General features: G+C 33.7%; 3 protein-coding genes, 2 long non-coding RNA genes and 1 pseudogene across 7 annotated transcripts; 2 read left to right on the top strand and 4 right to left on the bottom strand.

Moving 5' to 3' along the window:
• Window positions 1-559: 559 nt before the first annotated feature.
• Window positions 560-4,011, bottom strand: LOC140968401 (G-type lectin S-receptor-like serine/threonine-protein kinase At4g27290). The gene is made up of 6 exons (XM_073429335.1): window positions 2,449-4,011; window positions 2,015-2,292; window positions 1,727-1,937; window positions 1,400-1,637; window positions 1,162-1,312; window positions 560-980 (listed from the first exon to the last, which is right to left on the bottom strand). Exons 1-6 carry the CDS (start codon window positions 3,737-3,739, stop codon window positions 675-677), a joined length of 2,475 nt encoding a protein of 824 aa, XP_073285436.1. The 5' UTR covers window positions 3,740-4,011; the 3' UTR covers window positions 560-674.
• A 1,730-nt stretch (window positions 4,012-5,741) lies between these two features.
• On the bottom strand, window positions 5,742-9,423 carry LOC140968404 (G-type lectin S-receptor-like serine/threonine-protein kinase At4g27290). Its single transcript, XM_073429338.1, has 7 exons — window positions 8,109-9,423; window positions 7,870-8,013; window positions 7,623-7,753; window positions 6,990-7,200; window positions 6,410-6,647; window positions 6,177-6,327; window positions 5,742-6,104 (listed from the first exon to the last, which is right to left on the bottom strand). The coding sequence occupies exons 1-7, from the start codon at window positions 9,370-9,372 to the stop codon at window positions 5,799-5,801; spliced, it is 2,445 nt and encodes an 814-aa protein (XP_073285439.1). The 5' UTR covers window positions 9,373-9,423; the 3' UTR covers window positions 5,742-5,798.
• Window positions 9,424-10,087: 664 nt separating this feature from the next.
• On the top strand, window positions 10,088-13,504 carry LOC140968408 (uncharacterized). 3 transcript variants are annotated; one of them, XR_012173770.1, is made up of 4 exons: window positions 10,088-10,306; window positions 10,433-10,525; window positions 12,521-12,683; window positions 13,335-13,504. It is a non-coding gene; the product is annotated as an uncharacterized lncRNA (long non-coding RNA). The 3 variants fall into 3 exon arrangements; XR_012173769.1 differs by having other exon boundaries at window positions 10,419-10,525; XR_012173771.1 differs by having other exon boundaries at window positions 10,419-10,525; window positions 13,313-13,504.
• LOC140968405 (G-type lectin S-receptor-like serine/threonine-protein kinase At4g27290) lies at window positions 11,077-15,446 on the bottom strand (annotated as a pseudogene).
• Window positions 15,447-22,318: 6,872 nt separating this feature from the next.
• Window positions 22,319-23,786, top strand: LOC140968407 (uncharacterized). Its single transcript, XR_012173768.1, has 2 exons — window positions 22,319-22,749; window positions 22,832-23,786. It is a non-coding gene; the product is annotated as an uncharacterized lncRNA (long non-coding RNA).
• On the bottom strand, window positions 23,293-24,474 carry LOC140968406 (G-type lectin S-receptor-like serine/threonine-protein kinase SD1-1). Its single transcript, XM_073429339.1, has 3 exons — window positions 24,137-24,474; window positions 23,904-24,054; window positions 23,293-23,785 (listed from the first exon to the last, which is right to left on the bottom strand). Exons 1-3 carry the CDS (start codon window positions 24,358-24,360, stop codon window positions 23,480-23,482), a joined length of 681 nt encoding a protein of 226 aa, XP_073285440.1. The 5' UTR covers window positions 24,361-24,474; the 3' UTR covers window positions 23,293-23,479.
• Between the last annotated feature and the right edge of the window lie 34 nt (window positions 24,475-24,508).

The following is a 24,508-nucleotide window of genomic DNA, read 5'->3' as shown; positions in this document are numbered from 1 at the left end:
ATATATATATATATATATATATATAGACACACACAATATCACGAACCCAGAGGTGAGTGCCGTGGGGGTTGAAGTTGATTTAGCATAAAAGAATAATTGTGGCTAGTTAGGACTCTAAAGCATACGTAACAAGTTGGGGGTTCAAATTTTCAAAAGAATGTTCTATTCGCAGAATGTGGGCATAGTTTTGATCGAGTCGTGGACTAAAATATTATTTTGAACCGATTCAAAATTTGTGACTCGTGTGTACTTTTCAACCACACGTATGATGTCCCATGACTTGCCATAATTATAATTATCAAAACGACGAATATTTATCGTAGACTTGTTGGTCAAATAAAGCAAGCTACCTGCGCCTACGGTCCATACAAGGTGTTGACCCATGTGACTGAGTAACATCACACCATTGTTACGTTTAATAACTGCACTATCAACAAATGATGCATATATTGGAAATCGTTATTGTCAAATGAGGCGCACGTGTTTCAAAAATCAGGCAATCGGTGACTCCGAGTTCCGTTCTATGAACACGGTCTGGGTTGAATTTGTGTTACTGGAGTATCTAAACAAGTTTCATTTAAATACATGCCTAAAGGAAGCATTCGCATTACATTGTATCCCTTCACAGTAATAATAATAATAATAAAAGTGAAAATGTACCACAATCAGTTCGATCATCTAGGCCCTAGTAATGTAATGCTCACTTCATTTGTTGAACTTGCTACATTTGAGCTAACTGAAGTATCTGGCTTTAACGCATCTCTCTCGGTGAAAAAACCAGGCTGCTTTGCTTCGGGCAAAACCCCTTCATTTCCCAACATCAGAACAACCGATGACATGCTAGGCCGGTCTTCTGGGTATTGTTGAACACATAAAAGACCGATTTGGATCGATCTCAATATTTTTGAGAGACACAACGAGATTCCTGGATAAGAGCCCATCAATTCCAATGACCTCCCTTCTTTGTAGAGCATCCAGGCCTGTTAGAATCATTAAACTCATTTTCTCAGGACATTAAGGACAACATTCTTAATTTAGCATCTATTGTTTTTTATGTGGATTGCACCGAGGAAGGGCAGTCCTCCAGAATAATTTTTTTTTTTCTGAAAAATTTTGATGGGGATTGCAATCCACCTATGTCATTTGATATCCAACGCTTACATGTCCAAGAAGGTTTAGTTGATGATCTCTGTGCAAAAATCCTCTGTTTTTCTTGCCACTGATAATTTCAAGCACTAGAACACCAAAGCTAAAGACGTCTGATTTCACAGAGAATATCCCTTCTATCGTGTATTCTGGGGACATATAGCCACTGCATCATATTAACCAGAAAATTAAATCCCAGGAAAAGGAATTGCATGCATGAAAAAATGTTATCAAATGGTATCGATAATCTTACTATGTTCCTACAACGCGGTTCGTGTTGGCTCCAGTCTCATTCCCTCCAAAAATTCTAGCCAGTCCAAAGTCTGATATTTTCGGGTTCATATCAGAATCCAATAATATATTGCTAGCTTTTAGGTCTCTGTGGATAATTCGAAGATAAGAATCTTGATGAAGATACATAAGCCCCCGAGCGATTCCATTTATGATGTGGAAGCGTTTTGGCCAATCAAGTAAACTGCTTTTCAATGGATCTGTCTCATAAATGATATGGCATTTAATTTCAGTTTAGATTTTGCATAATGAAGATGTTAAAAATGTTACGAAAAGGAGTAATTGTTACCAAATAGAATCAGGTCCAGGCTTTTGTTGGTCATGTATTCATAAACCAGCATGTTCTCTTCTCCATGACTGCAGCATCCTAGAAGCCTGACTAGATTACGATGCTGGAGTTTCGCTATACAGCTTACTTCATTTTTGAACTCGTCTACTCCTTGAAGTGACGTTTGAGACAGGCATTTCACAGCAATTTCTTTTCCACCTTCCAACAGGCCCTGGAATCAGAATTTTCTAGAGTAAATATCATTTGATTTTGCAAGGTATCACTTGGTAAATATATAGTTATATTTACCTTGTAAACAGGTCCAAATCCACCCTCTCCAATCTTGTTTCTCAATGAAAAATTATCAGTGGCTTCAGTTAAAGAGTTGAGATCAAACAGTGGTAGCTCTACTTCTCTGTCATGGCATTCATCTTTTTTATTTGTCAAAGAGAGAGATCTAGCCCGGCCTGCAAGCTGATTAGTCTTCTTTCTTTTTTTGAAATATAGCATCAGGCAAAGGCCTAGCAGAATCATTCCCCCTATCAGGGCCAAAATCAATATAAGTTTGTGTTTCATTCCTTTTGAATCTGTAGCAGTAAAAACAACCCCAGATTAGAAGATGAAAGGCTCAGAAATCGATAAAAATGACCTTAAACAAACTAGTCCAATTTTCCACTTTTCACTAGACTTCCATTAATGAACAAAAGATAGCTTCAAATAGAATAAACCTAACACACACTTACTTATCTCAGAAGAAGCCATCCTAATGTAAATATCTTCTCCTTGAGATACAACTCTGATATCTACAAGCTCGCCAAACCAAAGTAGACATCCACTGCCCCCATTTCTTATATCGAGACTCGCATATGCGGTACATGAGCAATTCTTTAAACAAAACGCACCACATTCTTCAAGATTCATGCTCACGTTAAACCGAGAACCTCGCGTATCCGGTAACTTAAGACCCGAATACTTCAAAAACACGTCTCCCTTTGAACAATTCAAAGGCGTCCTTCGGACACATCCTTTAGACCAATCTGTCCTCTGCCACCCGATTGGATCTTCCGGCATGAATCTATCCAAACATCCACAGAGAGGAGAATTCACAATGTCACAACTACCGTGCACACCACAAAAACCATATGTATCACAACTATCTATTGGTGACGTAAGGTAAATGACCCAACCTTGAGTATCATCGACCCAAGTCCATCTTTGTCCACCACCACTCTCATTCAAAGTATATCTTGAAATAACCGAGTGATTCAAAAGCTCATAATGATAGTAAGTCTCATTCTCGTTCATGACTACCTCGAAGGAGTAGATAGTATTTTTTCGCCCATTTGGTACTCCGCTAAAGCCAACACCATTCCAAGGTCCAGTTCTCAACTGCAAAGCATCTCCCTTCTTTATTGTAAGCTGCGGATAACCAGATGGATCGCAATGAATTGTATAATCTCCTGTACTCGGATCATCATAGCTTTTCCAGGACGATAGGTAGACCTCTCGACGAGTAATAAAGTTCCAACCAAGTTTCATCCCAGCTAAGAAATGATCGGTGGGATGTTCAAAACTCTGCCAAAGGAAATTCTCCGGGTTGGGATCATTTGCATCTTTAACCACGAGGTTCCCCGTGTCGAGCAACTGTGCTACTGGATTCTGAACGGTTTCCGATGAGTTTGTAGACCAAACGACACGGTTCGACCCATCAATAACGGCCAGAAAACCTCTCTCGATGAGTTTAAACATGCCTGATGTATTCGTGAGTGGAGTTTCCCTGTTGGCGACCCATATCACTGTTTGTACTTTGATTTTGTTGTACCATATGCCCACATATCGATTATTGGATTTTCCAGGGGAGAAAAATCCCAGTGCGACGTCTCCACCAGATGAAATAATTGTATCACCATCTCTCAGAACCTGAGAAGGAGTCAAAATGTCCGTTGCCTGGAGCAGTCTCGCCACGAAAAGTAAGGAGATTGTTGTTGCAATAAAATGAAAGGACATATAGCATTTGCTCCATCTGATATTCATGGTTCTTTGTGTCTAAACGCCTTCACTCCAAATTCCGAGTATCTTCTTCAGAAAAACCCAAGACAGATATTTCTCAACGTTGTCTTCTTTTACACGTCGTTACGCTTTCATACTCATTACGTAACAAGACACGCAGGATTCACTGTTGCCGAGTTTCTGCCGGGGGAAAATGGACCAAGGATCCTTCGTTCAAAGCGGATTCACCGTGACAAGTCCGGCACTAAACCTGTAAAATCAACCGTCATTATAACTTTAGTGGTTGTAGAAATTGTCCTTAATAAACCATCATTATATTATTGTAGAAAATTCAAAGAAAGACAAGTAGTGTGAACGGATGAACCTTTCGTCCACCGAATTTGGCTATTGACCTGGACTCAGCAGGAATTACAATTTTAGTTCGATGCTTGATTTCTAACATCACTGCGTAAAGACACCGATACGTGCACATGTTTGATATATTATAAAAGTTTTAAATTTTGGATTTAAATACACATTCAATCATTGTATTATATTGGCTTGTTTTATTTCTTTTTGTTAAATAAGTAGAATGAATAATTGTTTCTTTCGCGAGCTTGATTTTTTATATGGAAAATTCTATCTTTCAATGTGAATCGAAGAAAATGATTTAGACAAGATTACATCTACCTCCATTTTTTCCATTCGTCCTTGCAATGTGTATTTATGATACGGAATGTGAATTTTTAACGTTATTTTGCTGATGAGAAAAATACTAATGACTTATCACAAGAGTTCATAATATACAATTAATATTCTGACACATGCTAATGAATCATCACAATAAATTTTAGTGATTGCAAATATTTTTGAGAAAATTGAAAATAACTCTTGGTTGCGTTTAAATTTATAAATTTGATTTCGATGAGGATTTGATGGATAAATTTCAAATGACACTGGCTCATCTTAGGTGCATTTTGAAATCATCACAATTATTATTAAAATTGTACTAAAAATGGGTAAACTCTCGTCTAATGCAATAACTTACAAATTATGTTAGTCTGGTAATTAAACTACACGAGGTAAGTCTTGTATGACAAACTCCCCTGAAAAGGTGTTTGTAAAGGGAATCAAATTTCTAATCATTGATCAAACGCTCTCTATTAAGAGTTTAAAATAACCAAATAATTAATATATTTAAAATCAATGGATTTAAAATATATCATCCCAAATTCATCTATCCAAACAGTACGTTAGTATTTTCAATTAATATCCCTACGTAATCCTTCCATATTTATACTTTTTTGATATTCTATCTATATGATTTTGGAAGTAAATTTAAAGTGTCACCTCTTAAGTAAATGATACTCGTTATCTCTGATATAGTAATTGTTTAAAATTTTAATCTCATATATGGAACAGGATGAGCAATAATAGATTACCGAAACTTCATGTTTTTTTCTTACATTTTCAAGCGATAAAGTGGGTTTCTTTACATTATTGTCAAAAGTTAAGCTGTCATTTTCTCCTCATTGTTGACAAATTTTTTTTGAAATTATTTGTTTATTAAAAGGTATCTAATCAGAAGTATCTTGGGAAAAAATCAAGCACCCTCTTCTTCGCGCCGTCTGCGCGCTGTGTCCGAATGATCCAGTACCGAGGGATAAGTTGATTTTTTTATTTTTTTAAAACACTGGGGCAGACATAGAAATACATTAAATAAATAATATTAAATTAATTAATTACCTGCAATATAGTAAAAAATAATAAACTATATTTCTGGAGAGAAACCATGCGTCACACGTACTTTGAATTTTCTATAGACGTCCTTTTGCACGTTACGTATGCTAAAATGATAATAAGATAATTTTATTGCCTATCTTGCATTCATTTTTTCTTCTAATTTCCATTTCACGATTCAAAAACTTTGTTGCTCTATTCAGATTTTTATAATAAAAAATAGATTACTTGTTTTGGGGGGTGACTAAAAATCTACAACAATGCCAAAAAGTACTCTGGAATCCTCAAGTAGATATGGTTTGAAGACTAGTTGGAAAATTCTCTATAATTATCCAATTATAATTCATGTTATACAAATTGTCTCCTATCTTGCTTCCAGCAATGTAATGGTGACTTCATTTGGAGAAATCACTGCATTTGTTCTAGTTGAACTCTTACGTGCAAGAACTTCTCTTTCAGTGAAGAAACCAGGCTGCTTGGGTGGAGGAAATAAGCTTTCATTGTTCAACATCGTTACCACAGTGGACATGCTTGGCCTATCTTTTGGATTTTGTTGAACACATAACAGGCTAACATGGATCGTTCTTAGCATTTCGTAAATGTTAGATGTTTCAGCTAGGCAAGGATCAACAAGTTCCAATGACCTCCCTTCTTTATAAAGTGTCCATGCCTGTAAACTTTAGTGTATGAGAATTAATTTACTTATATTTTTCATAATAATAGCTCCGAGAAACAACAGTACGTGTCCAAGAAGATTGAGGTTGTGATCATCGTGTGTAAATCCTCTGTTACTCATTCCCGTCACGATTTCAAGAGCTAGAACACCAAAGCTGAATACATCTGATTTTACAGAGAACATACCATCTATTGCATATTCTGGGGACATGTAGCCACTGTAAAAGAGTGTTATAGCCAGAAAACAATGTCACAAGCAATGAAAGGTCATTAGTAACTTGGGGATTTTTAGATACTTACTATGTTCCAACAACTCGACGTGTCCTAGCTGCAGTCTCATTCCCTCCGAAACTTCTAGCTATACCAAAGTCTGATATCTTCGGGTTCATGTCAGAATCTAGTAATATATTGCTAGCTTTGAGGTCTCGATGGATAATTGTCAACCTGGAATCTTGATGCAAATACAGTAGTCCCCTAGCAATTCCATTTATAATATTGAAGCGCCTTTCCCAATCAAGTAGCAATTTTTTCCTTTGGTCTGTCCAAAATATTCACTTAGTTAGTGGTCTCCTGTTGAATTCTGGAACATCAATACTAGATTTCACTTTCTACAGTCTACCGGTAAATGTAACATAAAACTGGAACATGCTCGCTAATATAAAACTCCAGACGAGCTCGTGACATGGATCATTGCTCTAGTTATGTAATATTTTGTATTCCTCTACACTCGCAATAGAATTATCTGATTTCCAAAATAACAGGCACACTATATGAAGAAACTGTCCTAACAAGTTAATTAATTGCTTAAGCCTATGGTTATATCTATAATTCTAATGGAATATGATTCTCAATCTGCTGAATATATAGTTGGAATACCTACCAAATAAAATCACGTCCAGGCTTTTGTTGGGCATATATTCATAGATCAGCACTCTTTCCTCTCCTTGGACGCAGCCTCCTATAAGCCTGATGAGATTTCGATGTTGAAGTTTGGCTATAAAGATGATTTCATTCTTGAATTCATCAAGTCCTTGCATGGATTCCTTGGACAACCGTTTGACAGCAATTTCTTGTCCGTCTTCCAGCATGCCCTAAGCTCATTATATATTCATGTGAAAGGCCTTTACTGAATATGAAGCAATTGCGTGCCTTTCCATTCTTCAAACCTTTTCAATTTTTGTTCTACTCTTATTACTTTTGTGCAGGCTTTTCCATATCCAGGAAGTTTATTTACCCAAAGATGAATAAAAATTATCATATTTCATAGAAGGTTGGTTATTCACACAAAACAAAGTATTGTTTCGCTCTGTTACGCATCTCTCGTTGCACACAGTTTGCATAATGAAAGCCTCATTGGGCAAATTATTTTAATCTGAGTCTTATGTTGTCTACTGATATTTTATTTAATCCAAAGCCTTTTATTTATTTTTTTTGATGATTGAAAACTATACTGATTTAAAAATGTGTGATAATTTTGTGTTTACGTAACTGTAAAGAGCTGAATAAATTTTACCTTATAAACTGGCCCAAATCCACCTTCCCCAAGTTTGTTTTCAGTTGCAAATTTACCAGTAGCTTTCAAAATAATAGATATATCGAACAACCGTATCTCCGAGTTTTTCTCTTGAATTGCATGATATTTTCCTGCAAATTGCAATAGAAAGTGGAAAATCATTCTTCATGTCTCCCGATTATTCAACTCGCTTTAGTTTTCTTGTGACAACTTTTTTTCTTAAGCGTAAAGCTCCACAGTATCTTACCTTGGGTACTGATCGTTGGATCAATGGACCTCTTCCGAATATAAAGAGAGAGGCTCAATCCTATAAGAACTATTCCCAGTGCTGATGCAAAACTTGCTGTGAGTACTGTTTTTCTCTTCTTTCTTTCAGGGTCAGCAACAGTTTCTATACAATTTAAAGTATAATATCGCTACAGGTATCAAAGATTGCAGCATAATCAGCTATATATTGAATAATTTGATGATGCCATGAATCGTTACCTGCTTCAGTTGAAGCCATCCTGACATAAATAACTTGTCCATCTGAAACCGTTCTTTTGATGTCTATCAATTCTTCATACCAAATCAGACACCCATTACCTTTGAGTACATCCAATTGCGTGTAGGCCATACAAGAGCAATCCTTTAAGCATTCTGCTCGGCATTCTTCTAATGTCATGTTTGCTTTGTTCCAAGTATACCTTGCATCTGGAAGCTTGATTCCTGAATACTTCAGAAATATGTCTCCCCGGCAACTCAAATTTCTAATTCGAACACATCCATTATTCCAATCAGCTTTAGCCCAACCTTCTGGATCTTTAGGTACAAACCTATCCATACAGGAACATAATGGAGAATTTGCGATACTGCAACTACCATATGCACCACATAACCCATAAGTGTCACAATTATCTGCCGGGAAACTTATGTACATCATCCATCTTTGAGTACTATTAACCCATGCCCAACGTTCTGCAACACCACCTGGGTTGACCACGATTATAGTAACAAATGATTTGTCAATGGTTTCCTGGAGATAGCGAACCTCCTTCTGATTCATCACAAGCCTAAACATGTACATAGGAATATGAAAATCATTTGGTCCCCCGCTAAAAGTAACTCCATTCCAAGGTCCCATTCTAGACCGTATTTTTGAACCTTCTTTCAGGAGAATTTGTGGATATCCTGTTGGATCCAAGTGGAAGCTTAACGCTCCAGGAGAAGGCTCATCATCGCTTTTCCATGTTGGGAAGTAAACCTCTGTCCCGGTCACTAAGTTCCACCCAAACTTCATACCAGGAAGAGCCACATTAGAGGGACAATCAAAAGCCTGCCAAAGAAAATTCTCCTGCCTATCATCGTTGGCATCTCTTACGACTAGATTTCCAGAGTCTAGCAACTGCGCAATTGGGTTTTGCACGGGCCTCGACTTATTTGATGACCAGACGGTGTCATTGTTGTTATTGAGTAGCACCAACAGTCCTGGTTGAACAACCTTCAATAGACCTCCTGCGCTTTTCAAAGGAGCGGCGGCGTTGGCGACCCAAACAATTTTCCGATCTGGAATATTTTTGTACCACATGCCCACGTATCGATTCATTGAATTCCCTGGTTTGAAAAATCCCAGTTCAAAATCTCCATCCGAAGACACCAAGGTCTCACCGTCTCTAACAATCTGATCAGTTGCTAGTGTGTCTGTTGCACCTAAAGTTGTCTGAAAAATGAATAGGAGTATCAAAGGTAGGCAAATTCGTAAAGTTTTCATCGCTGCTAGTTTACACGGAGCTGTGTTCAGATTATATGTTCACCTGGCCAGCAATTTCGCAATTTATTCAGAATTTATATTCAATACCATTATTTTTAAATAAAAAGCATAATAAAATTAGAGCTTTAAATAAATAAATAAATAAAAAAAATACTCTCATCTCATTATATCTCTTTTAAAAATATATAAAAACTATATTTTAAATAAAAATTCAATTTACGTCACATTGTGCAAATATTTACTATTAATTATAATCTTCAACATAAATATATTTGTATTTTTGTGTTGAAACGTATTAGTAACGCAATGGTTGTAGCCAGTCCGCGGCATTGACCTGGTCAACATTTTGTTTACTTTTATTTTTTTCGGTTGGGGGGGGTTATTGTCTCATTGACTTGCGGAAATTAATAAATTATTATATATAATAAACTATTTTTGTATTATTGATATAATATTAAATCATAATTTTCCAATTCAACATAAATATATCAGTATTTTTGTATCATTATTAAATATCTTTGTAGTTATTTGTATTTATAATTAAAAAACATAGCACCTATTGAAGATAAAATACAAGCCAATACATTTTTTTTCCACTAATTTCAATAAACAAAAGTATTTTTATCCATTCAACAAAACAACACACGTCTTTTCTTTTAAAAAAAACACGTTTTATCCTNTTTTTTTTTTTTTTGAAAAATAAAATAAGAACAGTTAAGAATTCAAATAATCCAACATATATCATAGGATGTGAGGCTGTTCAAAGGCTATCAACGGTCACGATTAATTAGCTTGTAATTTTTTTTTAGCAAAGCAAAAACATCTTCTTTCATTCATTCAAGCCCGAGATCAGCTGCCAATTGCCATAACCAGATTTTGGAATATATTACGCTTGTCGATCTTGAAACACAGGAAATGGGAGCAAGGGATTGTGGTAATGGGCGTCATTGAATATATTGTGAGGTTTACATTTACATTTGAAAAAGTTACGTAGAAGTTTCAAGAATTCATAGTAGTTTACGAAAACTCTGATCTTGTTTTTTGAGGTCACTTGGTTCAGATTCGAGTGAAAACATTCAGCAAAGTTGGAACAAAGGTAGAAGCGTGTATATCAGCTCGCCGGATTTGTTCACTCATCAAGTAACGATTCTTGGTAGTTAGTCGCATTCTATGTTTACTATCCATCATTATCATTTTTTCAGTTAGTTCAAAGTTATGTTGTTTCCTGTTGACAGAACGAACCATGCATATTTGGTGTTTGTGAAATTGATCGTGTAGAAGTTTGTAAACAAGTAGTGGTCTACGCTACTGTGAGTGCTTCCATTGTGATCAAAGCATCGACAAACATACCACGCTTCATGGGATCTTCCCATGGCATTGGTTAGACTGGAACTATTTCGTGGTTAGGCTTAATCCCAATGTTGAGAAATTAACAAGGGCTAATCTACATGGCATTAATTTGTTTGAGAGAAGCCTTTCTTGTAGACAGTGAGGATTGAGACATTGAGTTGGATCCATCCCGAATATAGGCCTACCCCAGGCAGTAAGCTTAATTGTCCAATTCAATTAAAATACATGAACCTAAAGAAAAAAATAAAAATAAAGGATAAAGATATGAATCCATGATTTAAAATGCAACAGTCTTTATGTTTAGATTCTTCCATCGCATGATCACCTACCTGACTGAAGGAATCCTGTTCAATATACTAGCTAGAAAATAATATGCTAATTTCACCAATCAATCATTAACAAGCTAGCATAGCCAGCCATACAAGCTACCGTCCTTTGGTTACATCCTTGGCCGTGTTTCATACGCTGCTTCTCCTTGATAACTGGGATCAACTAGCTTAAAAAATAATTCAGTTTGCAGCAGCACATAAAAGTTTGTCTCCTATCTTGCCTCTATCATTGTAATGGTGATTTCGTTTGCTGAATTAGCTGTATTTGTGCTAGTCGAACTCTGAGCAATAGTAACTTCTCTTTCAGTGAAAAAACCTGGTTGCTTGGCTTCAGGAAGGACTACTTCGTTGCTCAACATAAAAACTGCAGTAAACATGCTTGGCCTGTCTTCTGGTCTCTTTTGCACGCATAACAGACCAACATGGATTATCCTTAGCATTTCAGAGATGTAGAATGGTTCAGCTAAACAAGGATCCACTAGTTCCAGCGACCTCCCTTCTTTATAGAGTGTCCATGCCTGTAAATATTGTTTAAGACAGTGTTATATATTTTTCCACATATTAACTATTAATTGTTTTTAGCTGTTATTAAACACTTAAATTTTAACGATGATAGATCTAAGTGACAACCCTTACATGTCCAATAAGGTTGAGATTGTCGTCATCGTGAGAAAATCCCCTGTTTCTCATTCCACTTACAATTTCTATCACTAGGACCCCAAAGCTATATACATCTGATTTTGTGGAGAACAGGCCATCTATCGCATATTCTGGGGACATATAGCCACTACAATAAAGAATTAATATTAATATAAAGTCACAAACAATGTTAGGTTAGAAGTGACATGTGGAGTTTTTGAGATACTTACTATGTTCCAACAACTCGCCGTGTCTTAGCTTCAGTCTCATTCTCTCGAAAACTTCTAGCCATACCAAAGTCTGATATCTTAGGGTTCATGTCTGAATCTAGCAATACATTGCTAGGTTTGAGGTCTCGATGTATGACTCTCAATTGGGAATCTTGATGAAGATACAGCAGTCCCCTAGCAATGCCATTGATAACACTGAAGCGCTTTTTCCAATCAAGTAACATGCGTTTTGTTTGGTCTGTTCAAAATATTCGACGGTCAGTATTTTCTGTTGATTGCATGAATAAGTTCAATAGCCCAACATTCACTGGCTATAGGAGATGAACTGCCAATTTGCCCATCATATGAACCTCAGATTTATATGTTAGATTGATATTCATTGTATAGTAAATAATTACCCGCGGCTATGCATGATTGAAATGAATAATGTTTAAGCAAGTAAATTCATTGTTTCAGGTTATAGTCGTTTCTGTATTTCTCATGCAATCTGATTATAGATATGAGCATATAAAATTGGAGTGCTCACCAAATAAAATCATGTCCAGGCTTTTATTAGGCATATATTCATAGATCAACATTTTTTCCTCTCCATTGATGCAGCCGCCGATAAGCCTGACGAGATTTCGATGTTGAAGTTTGGCGATAAAGATTATTTCATTTTTGAATTCATCTAGTCCTTGCATGGAGTCCTTGGATAACCGTTTCACTGCAATTTCTTGTCCACCTTCCAGCATGCCCTAAGGCACCAGCTTGTTCATGTAAGGTAGTGATTTTTTAAGTTACATTTGGATTTGCGGAAAGTATTTGAAGAAAAAAATTGAAATGATTCCATATAAGATAGGTTTGAAATTCAGTTTTAGGACTCAAAAATATGTGATATCCTGACAAATACTATTATTGATTTGAAGTCCTTAGTTCCAAATCCATCAATGCAAATAAAGCCTCACTGAATTTGAAGTAATTTCAAAACTTTAACAACTTCCATTCTTTTTCCAAATATGAAATTTCCTGTAGAAGTTTTACTATTTAAGAAGCTAAGTTTTTTTAGACACATTGATTTGATCATCTTTGCAAAAGGTTCATTACTTCACTTGAGAACATCGTTATCTTTAGCTCTACTACATCGTGTTTTTCATTAAAACATTTCTTGCCATTTGAAAGCCTAATATCTCTTCCATCTTTGGTCAAGCGAGATTTACTCATCACATATTTTTCCCTTTGCCATTAGTAAAACAATAGTGATTTTAAAATGATAAAAATGTCATCTTCATCTTATGTCAGTTTCGTATAACTGCATATAGAGGTGGACCAGTAATACCTTATAAACTGGCCCAAATCAACCCTCCCCAAGCTTGTTGTTAATTGAAAAGCGATCTGTAGCTTCCAAAATAGTCGATAGATCAAATAATGGCAGCTCCGAGTTCTGCTCATGACTTCCAAAATGTTGGCCTGCAAAAGGAAAAATGTCAAGATACCAATTAAAATGGAAGCTAGATAAGTAATTGAGTATGCTCATTATTTCAAATCTCCTAATGGATATTTTTCTTTGCTTCCTAATTATTATATTCCTTGAGCATAAACTCTTTTCTTACCCTTCGTTCTAAGGTTTTGATAACTCAACCGCTTCCGGATATATAGAAAGAGGCCCGTGCCAATAAGAATTATAATCATCACTGATGTCAAACTCACTGCAACTGTTATATATTTCTTCTTTCCTTCAGATTCAGCAACATTTTCTGTCCAATTAAAAAGGCAATACTTCATTATAAAATATCGGCACTCAATTTTTTGTTAATATCTATTGCAAATCCAACAGTTGGGAAAAAAAATCTCGTCTTTTTGTTATCAGATTATTTTTGTTAAAGGTACTTTAGACAAAAAACAAAACAAAAGTTTAAATGGCAAATGTAATTTATTCACGACAGCATTGAGATATTTCTTGATCACCATATTTTTGTTTGAGATTCTCCCCTGTATAAAACTGATAAGTTGTCTGTATACCGTGGATGTCATAATGCTCAGACATTCGCTTCTTTTTATCTATTGTGTGAATCAGAAGTTGAAGCAAATGAGGAAAGCATCGAACTTTGTTCATCCTAAGTATTACCTGCCTCTGAAGAAGACATTCTGATGTAAATATCGTCTCCATTCTCAGGTTGGTCTTTCATGTCAATCAAGTCTCCAAACCAAAGAAGGCACCCGGTGCCTTTGCTTCGATCTAACTGCGTGCATGCCATACAAGAGCAGTCCTTTAAGCATTCTGCTTTGCAGTCTTCAAGTGCCAAAATCTCGATGTAACGTGAATTTCTTGAGTCCGGCAATTTAATGCCAGGATATTTCAAGAATATATCTCCTTGACAACTCAAGTTATTTCGCCGAACGCATCCATTCGACCTATCTGATCTAGCCCACCCTTCTTGGTCTTTGGGCACAAATCTGTCCAGGCATCTACAAAATGGAGTGTTAGTACTACACTTACCATATGCACCACATAACTTGTATTGATCACAACTATCTATTGGTAAGTAGGTGAATTTCACCCAATTTTGAGCTCCATCAACCCAAGTCCAACGTTGTTGATAACCACTCTCATCGACTACAGCTATCGTAACTGATTTATCAATAGTTTCTTGGGAAAAATATACCTCCTTCCCATTCATTACAAAATGAATCTTGTATGTTGCTCCTCCTGTCTCATTCGGTCCCCCACTGAAGCCAAATCCATTCCAAGGACCAACTCTAGACCAAATTTCTGTACCATTTTTTAGTAGTACTTGTGGGTATCCTGTTGGATCCACGTGAGTACTAAAATCTCCAAGAGCAGGGTCATCATTGCTTTTCCATGACGTTAAGTAAGTTTCGATACCTGTTACATAGTTCATTCCAATCTTCATTCCAGGTAAACATGTATCAGTCGGATGATCAAAACTCTGCCAGAGGAAATTCTCTGGCCTTTCATCATTCGCATCTCTTACGACTAAATTTCCAGAGTCAAGTAACTGTGCAATTGGGTTTTGTACAGACCTTGACGATTTTGAAGACCACACTGCTGCTCCATTCGTGTCATTCAGTAGCACCAAGAGTCCAGGTTCGACAACCTTTAACACACCTCCTGCCCCTGTTAATGGTGCTTCCCTGTTGGCAACCCAAACAACTCTCCTAACTTTGATATTCCTGTACCAGAGACCCACATATTGATTTTTTAACTTTCCTGTTCTGAAAAATCCCAATTCGAATACTCCATCAGACGATACCATGGTCTCACCATCTCTAATCATCTGACTAGTTGTTATTGTATTAGTCGCACCAAAAGTGGCCCGAATAATGAAAAGGAACACCAAAGCCAGGCCTTTTTGTAAAATTTCCATTGCAGCTGCAGCTGGTACACACGGAGTAAGAGCTCAAACAAGTTGTTTATTTGACCAAGCTAATTAAATTGCTTGTCATGTTAAAGCACACTCGGTCAAAGTTTTAGAGTGAGAAATTTATGATATACGTGAGTCTTTTTTTTTTCAATATTTTATTAGGATTTTTGTGTGGAAAAATATTTTTCTAACCGATGCTGGAGCCAATCTCCAGAATTGACCTGGAGATGATTATTTTTCCTGGCTTAAAGTCCTTGGTCATGATGGTTACAATTATATTATTTAATGGTAACTAGAAATGTAAATGAATCCAATCGATTCAAATATTAGCAAGATAAAAATGATTTGGTGTGAGAGTTTGCAAAATATTGATAATTCAAATGAGAAATGATAGCAATAACGTTATGGATAATTAATATATTTATAACAGTTGTAACATATATTTTCCGTCATCTATAATTATACATTGATAAATCGATAGATATATATATATATACACCAAATTAATATAAACTTCACTTGGGAAGTGCATATTCACTATTCAATTATTTTTTGGGAAACTGTATTTTGCGATTATGATATTTTATGCTGGTAAATTTCAGTTTTAGTCCTTCAGATTTCTAGTTATTTTTCAATTGGAGTGTTAATGTGACACTATACATGTCGGCACCACATCAACGCTGAATTTGTGTCATATTATTGTCAAAAAGGAAAAATTATTAAAATTACAAAAAAAAACTCAAAGATAACACGGTAAAACCAAAATTTGACAATATAGATGACAAAAATCGCAAAGAAACAAACACAGATGTTAAAAACAATTTTTCTTTATTTTTTAATTTAAAAAGGATGCATGATCACTGATTCACCGTGTGAGGCATCCAACACCTACAAATTCTACAACTGGGTGTGGCCATTCCAAAATAAAATCATGCAGTAGAGTTACTATCCGACCGCCACATTACCAGAAAACTTAGGCCGACAGAGATTATGTTTCAACGTGCAAGTAGTCGATCGAAAAGTCATCGGAAAATGGTTATGTTCAGCACCTAACATTGATATACTGTTTGAGTACTATTGACCCATGCCCATCTTTGAGTTCTATTAACCCATGCCCGACGTTCTGCAACACCATCTGGGTTGACCACGATTATAGTAACAAATGATTTGTCAATGGTTTCCTGGAGATAGCGAACCTCCTTCTGATTCATCACAAGCCTAAACATGTACATAGGAATATGAAAATCATTTGGCCTCTCGCTAAAAGTAACTAGCTCCATTCCAAGGTCCCATTCTAGACCGTATTTTTTAACCTTCTTTCAGGATAATTTGTGGATATCCTGTTGGATCCAAGTGGAGGCTTAACGCTCCAGGAGAAGGGTCATCATCGCTTTTCCATGTTGGGAAGTAAATCTCTGTCCCGGTCGCTAAGTTCCACCCAAACTTCATACCAGGAAGAGCAACATTAGAGGGACAATCAAAAACCTGCCAAAGAAAATTCTCCTGCCTATCATCGTTGGCATCTCTTACGACTAGATTTCCAGAGTCTAGCAACTGTACAATTGGGTTTTGCACGGGCCTCGACTCATTTGATGACCAGACGGTGTCATTGTTGTTACTGAGCAGTGACAAGCCAAATCTTATACAGATTTTAGGGTTTTTATTTTATAATATTTGTGTTTATCTGTAATTAATATTCCTAATTATGTGATTATCTGAATAAATTTTATAATATTTGTAGATTTGAATAAAAGAGGGAAAAAAAACCTAATTTAAGAGATAAGATGATTTTACAAAACTTCAAAGGAAACAAAATACCAAAAAAAATGAAATAAAATATTTTTATATTTTATTATCTTCAGAATATTGAAGTTTTGGAAGAAAATATGCGCAGATCTTGATAAATAAAATATCTACAATCTTATCTACAATTTTTGAAATTGACATGAAATTTAAAGAGTTGGATGATTAGGCACGTGAAGAAATATAAAGGGCAGCGTACATGAGTAGCAAGAGAGGGACACAAAAAGAGAAAAAGAAAAAGGCAAAAGCTGCATGAAAAGGAGCAAACAGAGGAGAGAGACGTGAAAGAGGGGAAGGAAGAGAGCAGAATAGAGGAGGAGAGAGAAGAAAGGAAAGAAACAAGGAGCCAGAAGCGTATAGAGAGAATAGAAGAAAAGAGAGAGAACAGAAGTGAAAAGAGGTTAACAGAAGGCTACACGGAAGACAACACCAGAGAGGAAGAAGGCAGAAACAGGAGGAATTCCTCAACACACGCCAAAAATTACTGAGAATTCCTCTTATTCTTTCTTTATTTTGTTTTCTTCTATGAACTTAAACATGAATTTTCACTTTTGTTTTGAATTGATGGAATAAATTTGTTTAAACTAAGACCACAATAGGGCCAAACAATACTTTGTTTGATGTTTTGTTTATTTTCAATATATTATTTTTCTCGATTTTAATTATTGATTGATGTTGGTTTAATATTTCTTGTTAATAGCCTGATCAACTATTTATATGTCTGTTGATTAATCACGAATCGGAAGATGATTGATTAAATATAGCAACACAGACGTCATTAACACATGGTTAAACTGACTATAAATAGTATTCGGTTTCAGTGTGCGGTTTTAGGTGAAAACTGAAATTCCACGAAGATTTAATTTATTTAGATCTAATTAAATTCAACTAAAAATAATTGGACTGTTAGATTTAAATAAGTTTATTAACTCGAGGAATCGTTTGATCAATACAATTGAGGATTTCACTGTGATTGTCAAGAATTAAATAATTAATTGAATTTAAACACGTGTCAACATAGTAGAGTTTAGTACCGTTGTGTGTCTTAGTTCTTTATTTGAATTTTAATTCCTCCTTGATCGTTGAATTCGTCGTTTTTAGTTGCAATTATTTTATTTAATAGTTTAGATTAATAATTCACATATCATCTTTTTATTTATTTTGTCTAGCTTAAGTTAAGTGATAAAAATTCTAGTAATTAAATATTAGTCTCTGTGGGATTGATACTTGAACTCATCATCCATTTACTATAATTTGACCTAGTCCGCTTGTTAGATTAATTCTCAACCGAAATCGTCGGTCAAGTTTTTAGCGTCGTTGCCAGATAACTAATTTATTTAATATTATAATAAATTACTTCTTGAGACTAGACATTTTTTTTTTCAAAAAAAAATTCATCTATTTTTTTCTATTTTATTTTATTTATTTTTATTTTTATTTTATTGTGAGGTACTTCGAGATGGATCATCAGCAAGTATTCATAAATTTTGCCCAACTCGGAACCATTCTATACTGCTTGGGGGAGATTCAATGATTTGGCAAACAAATTTCGGTATCATGATTTGTCAAACTACACTCTTATTCGAATTTTCTATATTGATTGGGTAAATTATGGAGCTTTGGCAACTGGTAGTCACTTGTTTAATAGAGATTACAACAGTACGATACACTTGTACCAATATCCTCCACAATTTTGCCCCAATTTCGTAAACCAACCATTTGAGCAACAAGAAGAGTGTAGTGCACATTTAGATAAAATCATGGTCCAGTGGAAGAAGATGATCAATGATTCAACATAGATAAGTAAGAAATATTTGGAAATTCACATCAACTCTTTGTGTTTCATAGATGAACAGATTGAGCTTCTAGTACAGCCAGTTTCAGTAAATATATTACAGAACAGATTGAGCTTCTAGTGGAACCAGTTTCACATCTACTATAATTTTCCAATTCAACATAAATATATTAGTATTTTTGTATCATTATTAAATATCTTTGTAGTTATTTGTATTTATAATTTAAAAAAAGAGCACCTATTGAAGATAAAATACTAGTCAATATATTTTTTTCAGTAATTTCAATAAACAAAAGTATATTTATCCATTCAACAAAACAACACACGTTTTTCTTTTAAAAAAACACGATTTATCCTTGTAAAAAAAATTCTTATATATGAAGCATGCACTTACTTGTTATTATTATTATTATTATTATCATAAATATATGAGTTTGAATTGTAAATTTACGTATATGTCCTTATGATCATTAAATAATATTCATTAATATATGTCTCTTTGTTTGTTTATTTTTCATATATTAATTAATTATTAATTAATGGAATCTAAAATAAATTGTAAATTTACGTGTATGTCCTTATGATCATTAAATAATATTCATTAATATATGTCTCTTTGTTTGTTTGTTTTTCATATATTAATTAATTCATTAAATCTAAAATAAATTAAATAAAAATGAAATTTAACCTTCATTTTTTGGATTGATATTTACACTCAAATAGAAAAATAATGAAATTTACATTTCATTTTTAAAAAATGAAATATATCCTTATTTTAAAAAATATGAGTTTGAATTGTAAATTTACTTATATGTCATTATGATCATTAAATAATATTCATTAATATATATCTCTTTGTTTGTTTTTCATATATTAATTAATTCATTAAATCTAAAATAAATTAAAAAAAATTAAATTTAACCTTCAATTTTTGGAGTGAAATTTACACTCAAATAGAAAAATAATGAAATTTACATTTCATTTTTAAAAAATGAAATATATCCTTATTTTAAAAAATATGAGTTTGAATTGTGAATTTACGTGTATGTCCTTATGATCATTAAATAATATTCATTAATATATATCTCTTTGTTTGTTTGTTTTTCATATATTAATAAATTATTAATTAATGGAATCTAAAATAAATTAAAGAAAAATTAAATTTAACCTTCATTTTTTGGAGTGAAATTTACACTCAAATAGAAAAATAATGAAATTTACATTTCATTTTTAAAAAATGAAATATATCCTTATTTTAAAAAATATGAGTTTGAATTGTAAATTTACGTATATGTCCTTATGATCATTAATTAATAATTTTAAAATAAATCGAATAAAAATGAAGTTTAAATTCTTATTTAAAATTTTATAGTTATCCAATTGTTGATAAGTTTTCTGTAAGACGGTATCATGGAAATATATCTCTAAGACGGGTTGACTTTTTTCATTAATTAATGTTAATGTATTTTAAAATAAATCAAATGAAGATGAAATTTTCAGTCTTGTTCAAAATTTCATGGTTATTTAATTTTTGAATAGGTCTTCTGTGAGACGGTTTCATGGATATATATCCATTAGACGGGTCGATCCAGTCATTTACGGAATGAAATACAATGTTTTTTCATGGTTCGGGTCGGATAAGAGACATGTTTCAGAAAATTGACTCGTGAAACAGCCTCATAAGAGTTTATGTGCCAATTTTATTTTTAATTTGAATAAATTAACATTTATGAATAATGTAAATAATAATGTTGATTAATAAATATTGCTTTGTTTATTTGTTTTTTCCATATATTAATTAATAGATTCTAAAATAAATTGAAAAAAAATGAAATTCAGTATATTTTTTGAAATGAAATTTACATTCTATTTTTACAAAAATTTAAAATAGTAATAATATTAATAATAAATAAATGTTTTTTTTCCTCATATATTAATAACTTGTAAAATAAATTGAAGAAAAATAAAATTTAGCCACCATTTTTTGGAATGAAATTTAAATTTAATCTTTATTTTTTGGAATGAAATTTACACTGCATTTTTAAAAAAAAAAACTATATCTATAATGAAATTTAAAATGATAATAATAATAAATATATGTTTTATTGTTAGTTTTTTCCAATTAATATATGAAAACGAACAGAAAAACGAAATGTATTTATTAATATTATTTAACGAAGATAATGACATATATGTAAATTCACACAATTGTATTAGAGTTTTCAAATTTATTAATCGTGTATTATTTATGTTATTAATGGATGTTAATTTACTCAAATTAAAAATAAAAATTGGTCCGAAAACTCTTATGAGACTGTTTCACGGGTCAGCAGCTTGACACACGAGAACTTCCGAGGAGTTCACCCATCATGCATGCTTAATCTAACACAATTGAATGATAGTAAAAGATTAATCTTTTAGTTAAAACGTTTCTTGATCTTTACGTTAAAAGTTATATTTGTTAACCAAGACACGACTTTTATTTCTTACAATTGTGATCTACCGTGCAAAGCTTTATACTAAGCTAATGGTGAGAATAATGAGGATTGCACTTACGTGAGTGTCAATAGACCAAACCGTAAAACCCTATGTGTGACAAACAAAAATAATTGTTTAGTATCATAAGATAACAACACTTCAAAAGAAGCAAAATGAGTGTAAACTGATTTTATGTGTAATAATTACTCTTATATATATCAAAGTGAGAGAAAAACGAGGAATAAGAATGAATTCAAATCATTTTATGTGAAACAAATTGCTCTTACATCTATCGTTACTTAAAATGATTTTTAAAATTTTTAAAATTTTCTTATGTTTTTTAAAATATGTTTTCTCGAAAAATAAATTTTTTTTAAAAGATTACAATTATCTTCATGTTTTATGCTCTGTCAAATTTTCATCAATAAATACTTGTAGTTATTTTTTCAATGACGTGATTTATGTATATAACTTTATAACTTCAAAATATATTATGAGAAATTTAGAAATTATGGTTGTTGTAAAAAAATTTTGATAAATTTGTTTTTTTGTTTTATTACTTTGAATACTCATTATCTAATATTTTTTTTTACAAATTTAAGGTTGTGATATTAAAATAGGTGTCACAGTGATATTCAAAATATAGTTCTGATTATGAATCACATTAATAAATATTTTTATGTTAAGACAAAATATTACAACAATATATACTTATATACTTATACACACACACACATATATATATATAATCTAAAACAATTCAATTATAGTAGTATCCAATAACTCAGACAAAAATAAAATTTGAACTTTATCGAGGTCGTAGATTGAATTTATTATTAAAAATAAAAGATAGTAAAAGTAAGTTGATGACTGTTCTCATCTTCTTATGTTTCATATTTGTTGCACGTGCGTATCTTCTAGTAATTATAAAATAAACAAATAAAAACAGTTAAGAATTCAAATAATCCAACATATATCATAGGATGTGAGGCTGTTCAAAGGCTATCAACGGTCACGATTAATCAGCTTGTAATATTTTTTTAGCAAAGCAAAAACATCTTCTTTCATTCATTCAAGCCCGAGATCAGCTGCCAATTGCCATAACCAGATTTTGGAATATATTACGCTTGTCGATCTTGAAACACAGGAAATGGGAGCAAGGGATTGTGGTAATGGGCGTCATTGAATATATTGTGGGGTTTACATTTACATTTGAAAAAGTTACGTAGAAGTTTCAAGAATTCATAGTAGTTTACGAAAACTCTGATCTTGTTTTTTGAGGTCACTTGGTTCAGATTCGAGTGAAAACATTCAGCAAAGTTGGAACAAAGGTAGAAGCGTGTATATCAGCTCGCCGGATTTGTTCACTCATCAAGTAACGATTCTTGGTAGTTAGTCGCATTCTATGTTTACTATCCATCATTATCATTTTTTCAGTTAGTTCAAAGTTATGTTGTTTCCTGTTGACAGAACGAACCATGCATATTTGGTGTTTGTGAAATTGATCGTGTAGAAGTTTGTAAACAAGTAGTGGTCTACGCTACTGTGAGTGCTTCCATTGTGATCAAAGCATCGACAAACATACCACGCTTCATGGGATCTTCCCATGGCATTGGTTAGACTGGAACTATTTCGTGGTTAGGCTTAATCCCAATGTTGAGAAATTAACAAGGGCTAATCTACATGGCTTTAATTTGTTTGAGAGAAGCCTTTCTTGTAGACAGTGAGGATTGAGTTGGATCCATCCCGAATATAGGCCTACCCCAGGCAGTAAGCTTAATTGTCCAATTCAATTAAAATACATGAACCTAAAGAAAAAAATAAAAATAAAGGATAAAGATATGAATCCATGATTTAAAATGTAACAGTCTTTATGTTTAGATTCTTCCATCGCATGATCACCTACCTGACTGAAGGAATCCTGTTCAATATACTAGCTAGAAAATAATATGCTAATTTCACCAATCAATCATTAACAAGCTAGCATAGCCAGCCATACAAGCTACCGTCCTTTGGTTACATCCTTGGCCGTGTTTCATACGCTGCTTCTCCTTGATAACTGGGATCAACTAGCTTAAAAAATAATTCAGTTTGCAGCAGCACATAAAAGTTTGTCTCCTATCTTGCCTCTATCATTGTAATGGTGATTTCGTTTGCTGAATTAGCTGTATTTGTGCTAGTCGAACTCTGAGCAATAGTAACTTCTCTTTCAGTGAAAAAACCTGGTTGCTTGGCTTCAGGAAGGACTACTTCGTTGCTCAACATAAAAACTGCAGTAAACATGCTTGGCCTGTCTTCTGGTCTCTTTTGCACGCATAACAGACCAACATGGATTATCCTTAGCATTTCAGAGATGTAGAATGGTTCAGCTAAACAAGGATCCACTAGTTCCAGCGACCTCCCTTCTTTATAGAGTGTCCATGCCTGTAAATATTGTTTAAGACAGTGTTATATATTTTTCCACATATTAACTATTAATTGTTTTTAGCTGTTATTAAACACTTAAATTTTAACGATGATAGATCTAAGTGACAACCCTTACATGTCCAATAAGGTTGAGATTGTCGTCATCGTGAGAAAATCCCCTGTTTCTCATTCCACTTACAATTTCTATCACTAGGACCCCAAAGCTATATACATCTGATTTTGTGGAGAACAGGCCATCTATCGCATATTCTGGGGACATATAGCCACTACAATAAAGAATTAATATTAATATAAAGTCACAAACAATGTTAGGTTAGAAGTGACATGTGGAGTTTTTGAGATACTTACTATGTTCCAACAACTCGCCGTGTCTTAGCTTCAGTCTCATTCTCTCGAAAACTTCTAGCCATACCAAAGTCTGATATCTTAGGGTTCATGTCTGAATCTAGCAATACATTGCTAGGTTTGAGGTCTCGATGTATGACTCTCAATTGGGAATCTTGATGAAGATACAGCAGTCCCCTAGCAATGCCATTGATAACACTGAAGCGCTTTTTCCAATCAAGTAACATGCTTTTTGTTTGGTCTGTTCAAAATATTCGACGGTCAGTATTTTCTGTTGATTGCATGAATAAGTTCAATAGCCCAACATTCACTGGCTATAGGAGATGAACTGCCAATTTGCCCATCATATGAACCTCAGATTTATATGTTAGATTG

Source organism: Primulina huaijiensis, unplaced genomic scaffold, assembly GCF_012295235.1.
Source record: "Primulina huaijiensis isolate GDHJ02 unplaced genomic scaffold, ASM1229523v2 scaffold36477, whole genome shotgun sequence".
NCBI classification, from domain to species: Eukaryota; Viridiplantae; Streptophyta; class Magnoliopsida; order Lamiales; family Gesneriaceae; genus Primulina; species Primulina huaijiensis.
Note: the sequence above shows the minus strand (reverse complement) of the source record. Positions and strands in the feature narration are given on the sequence as shown.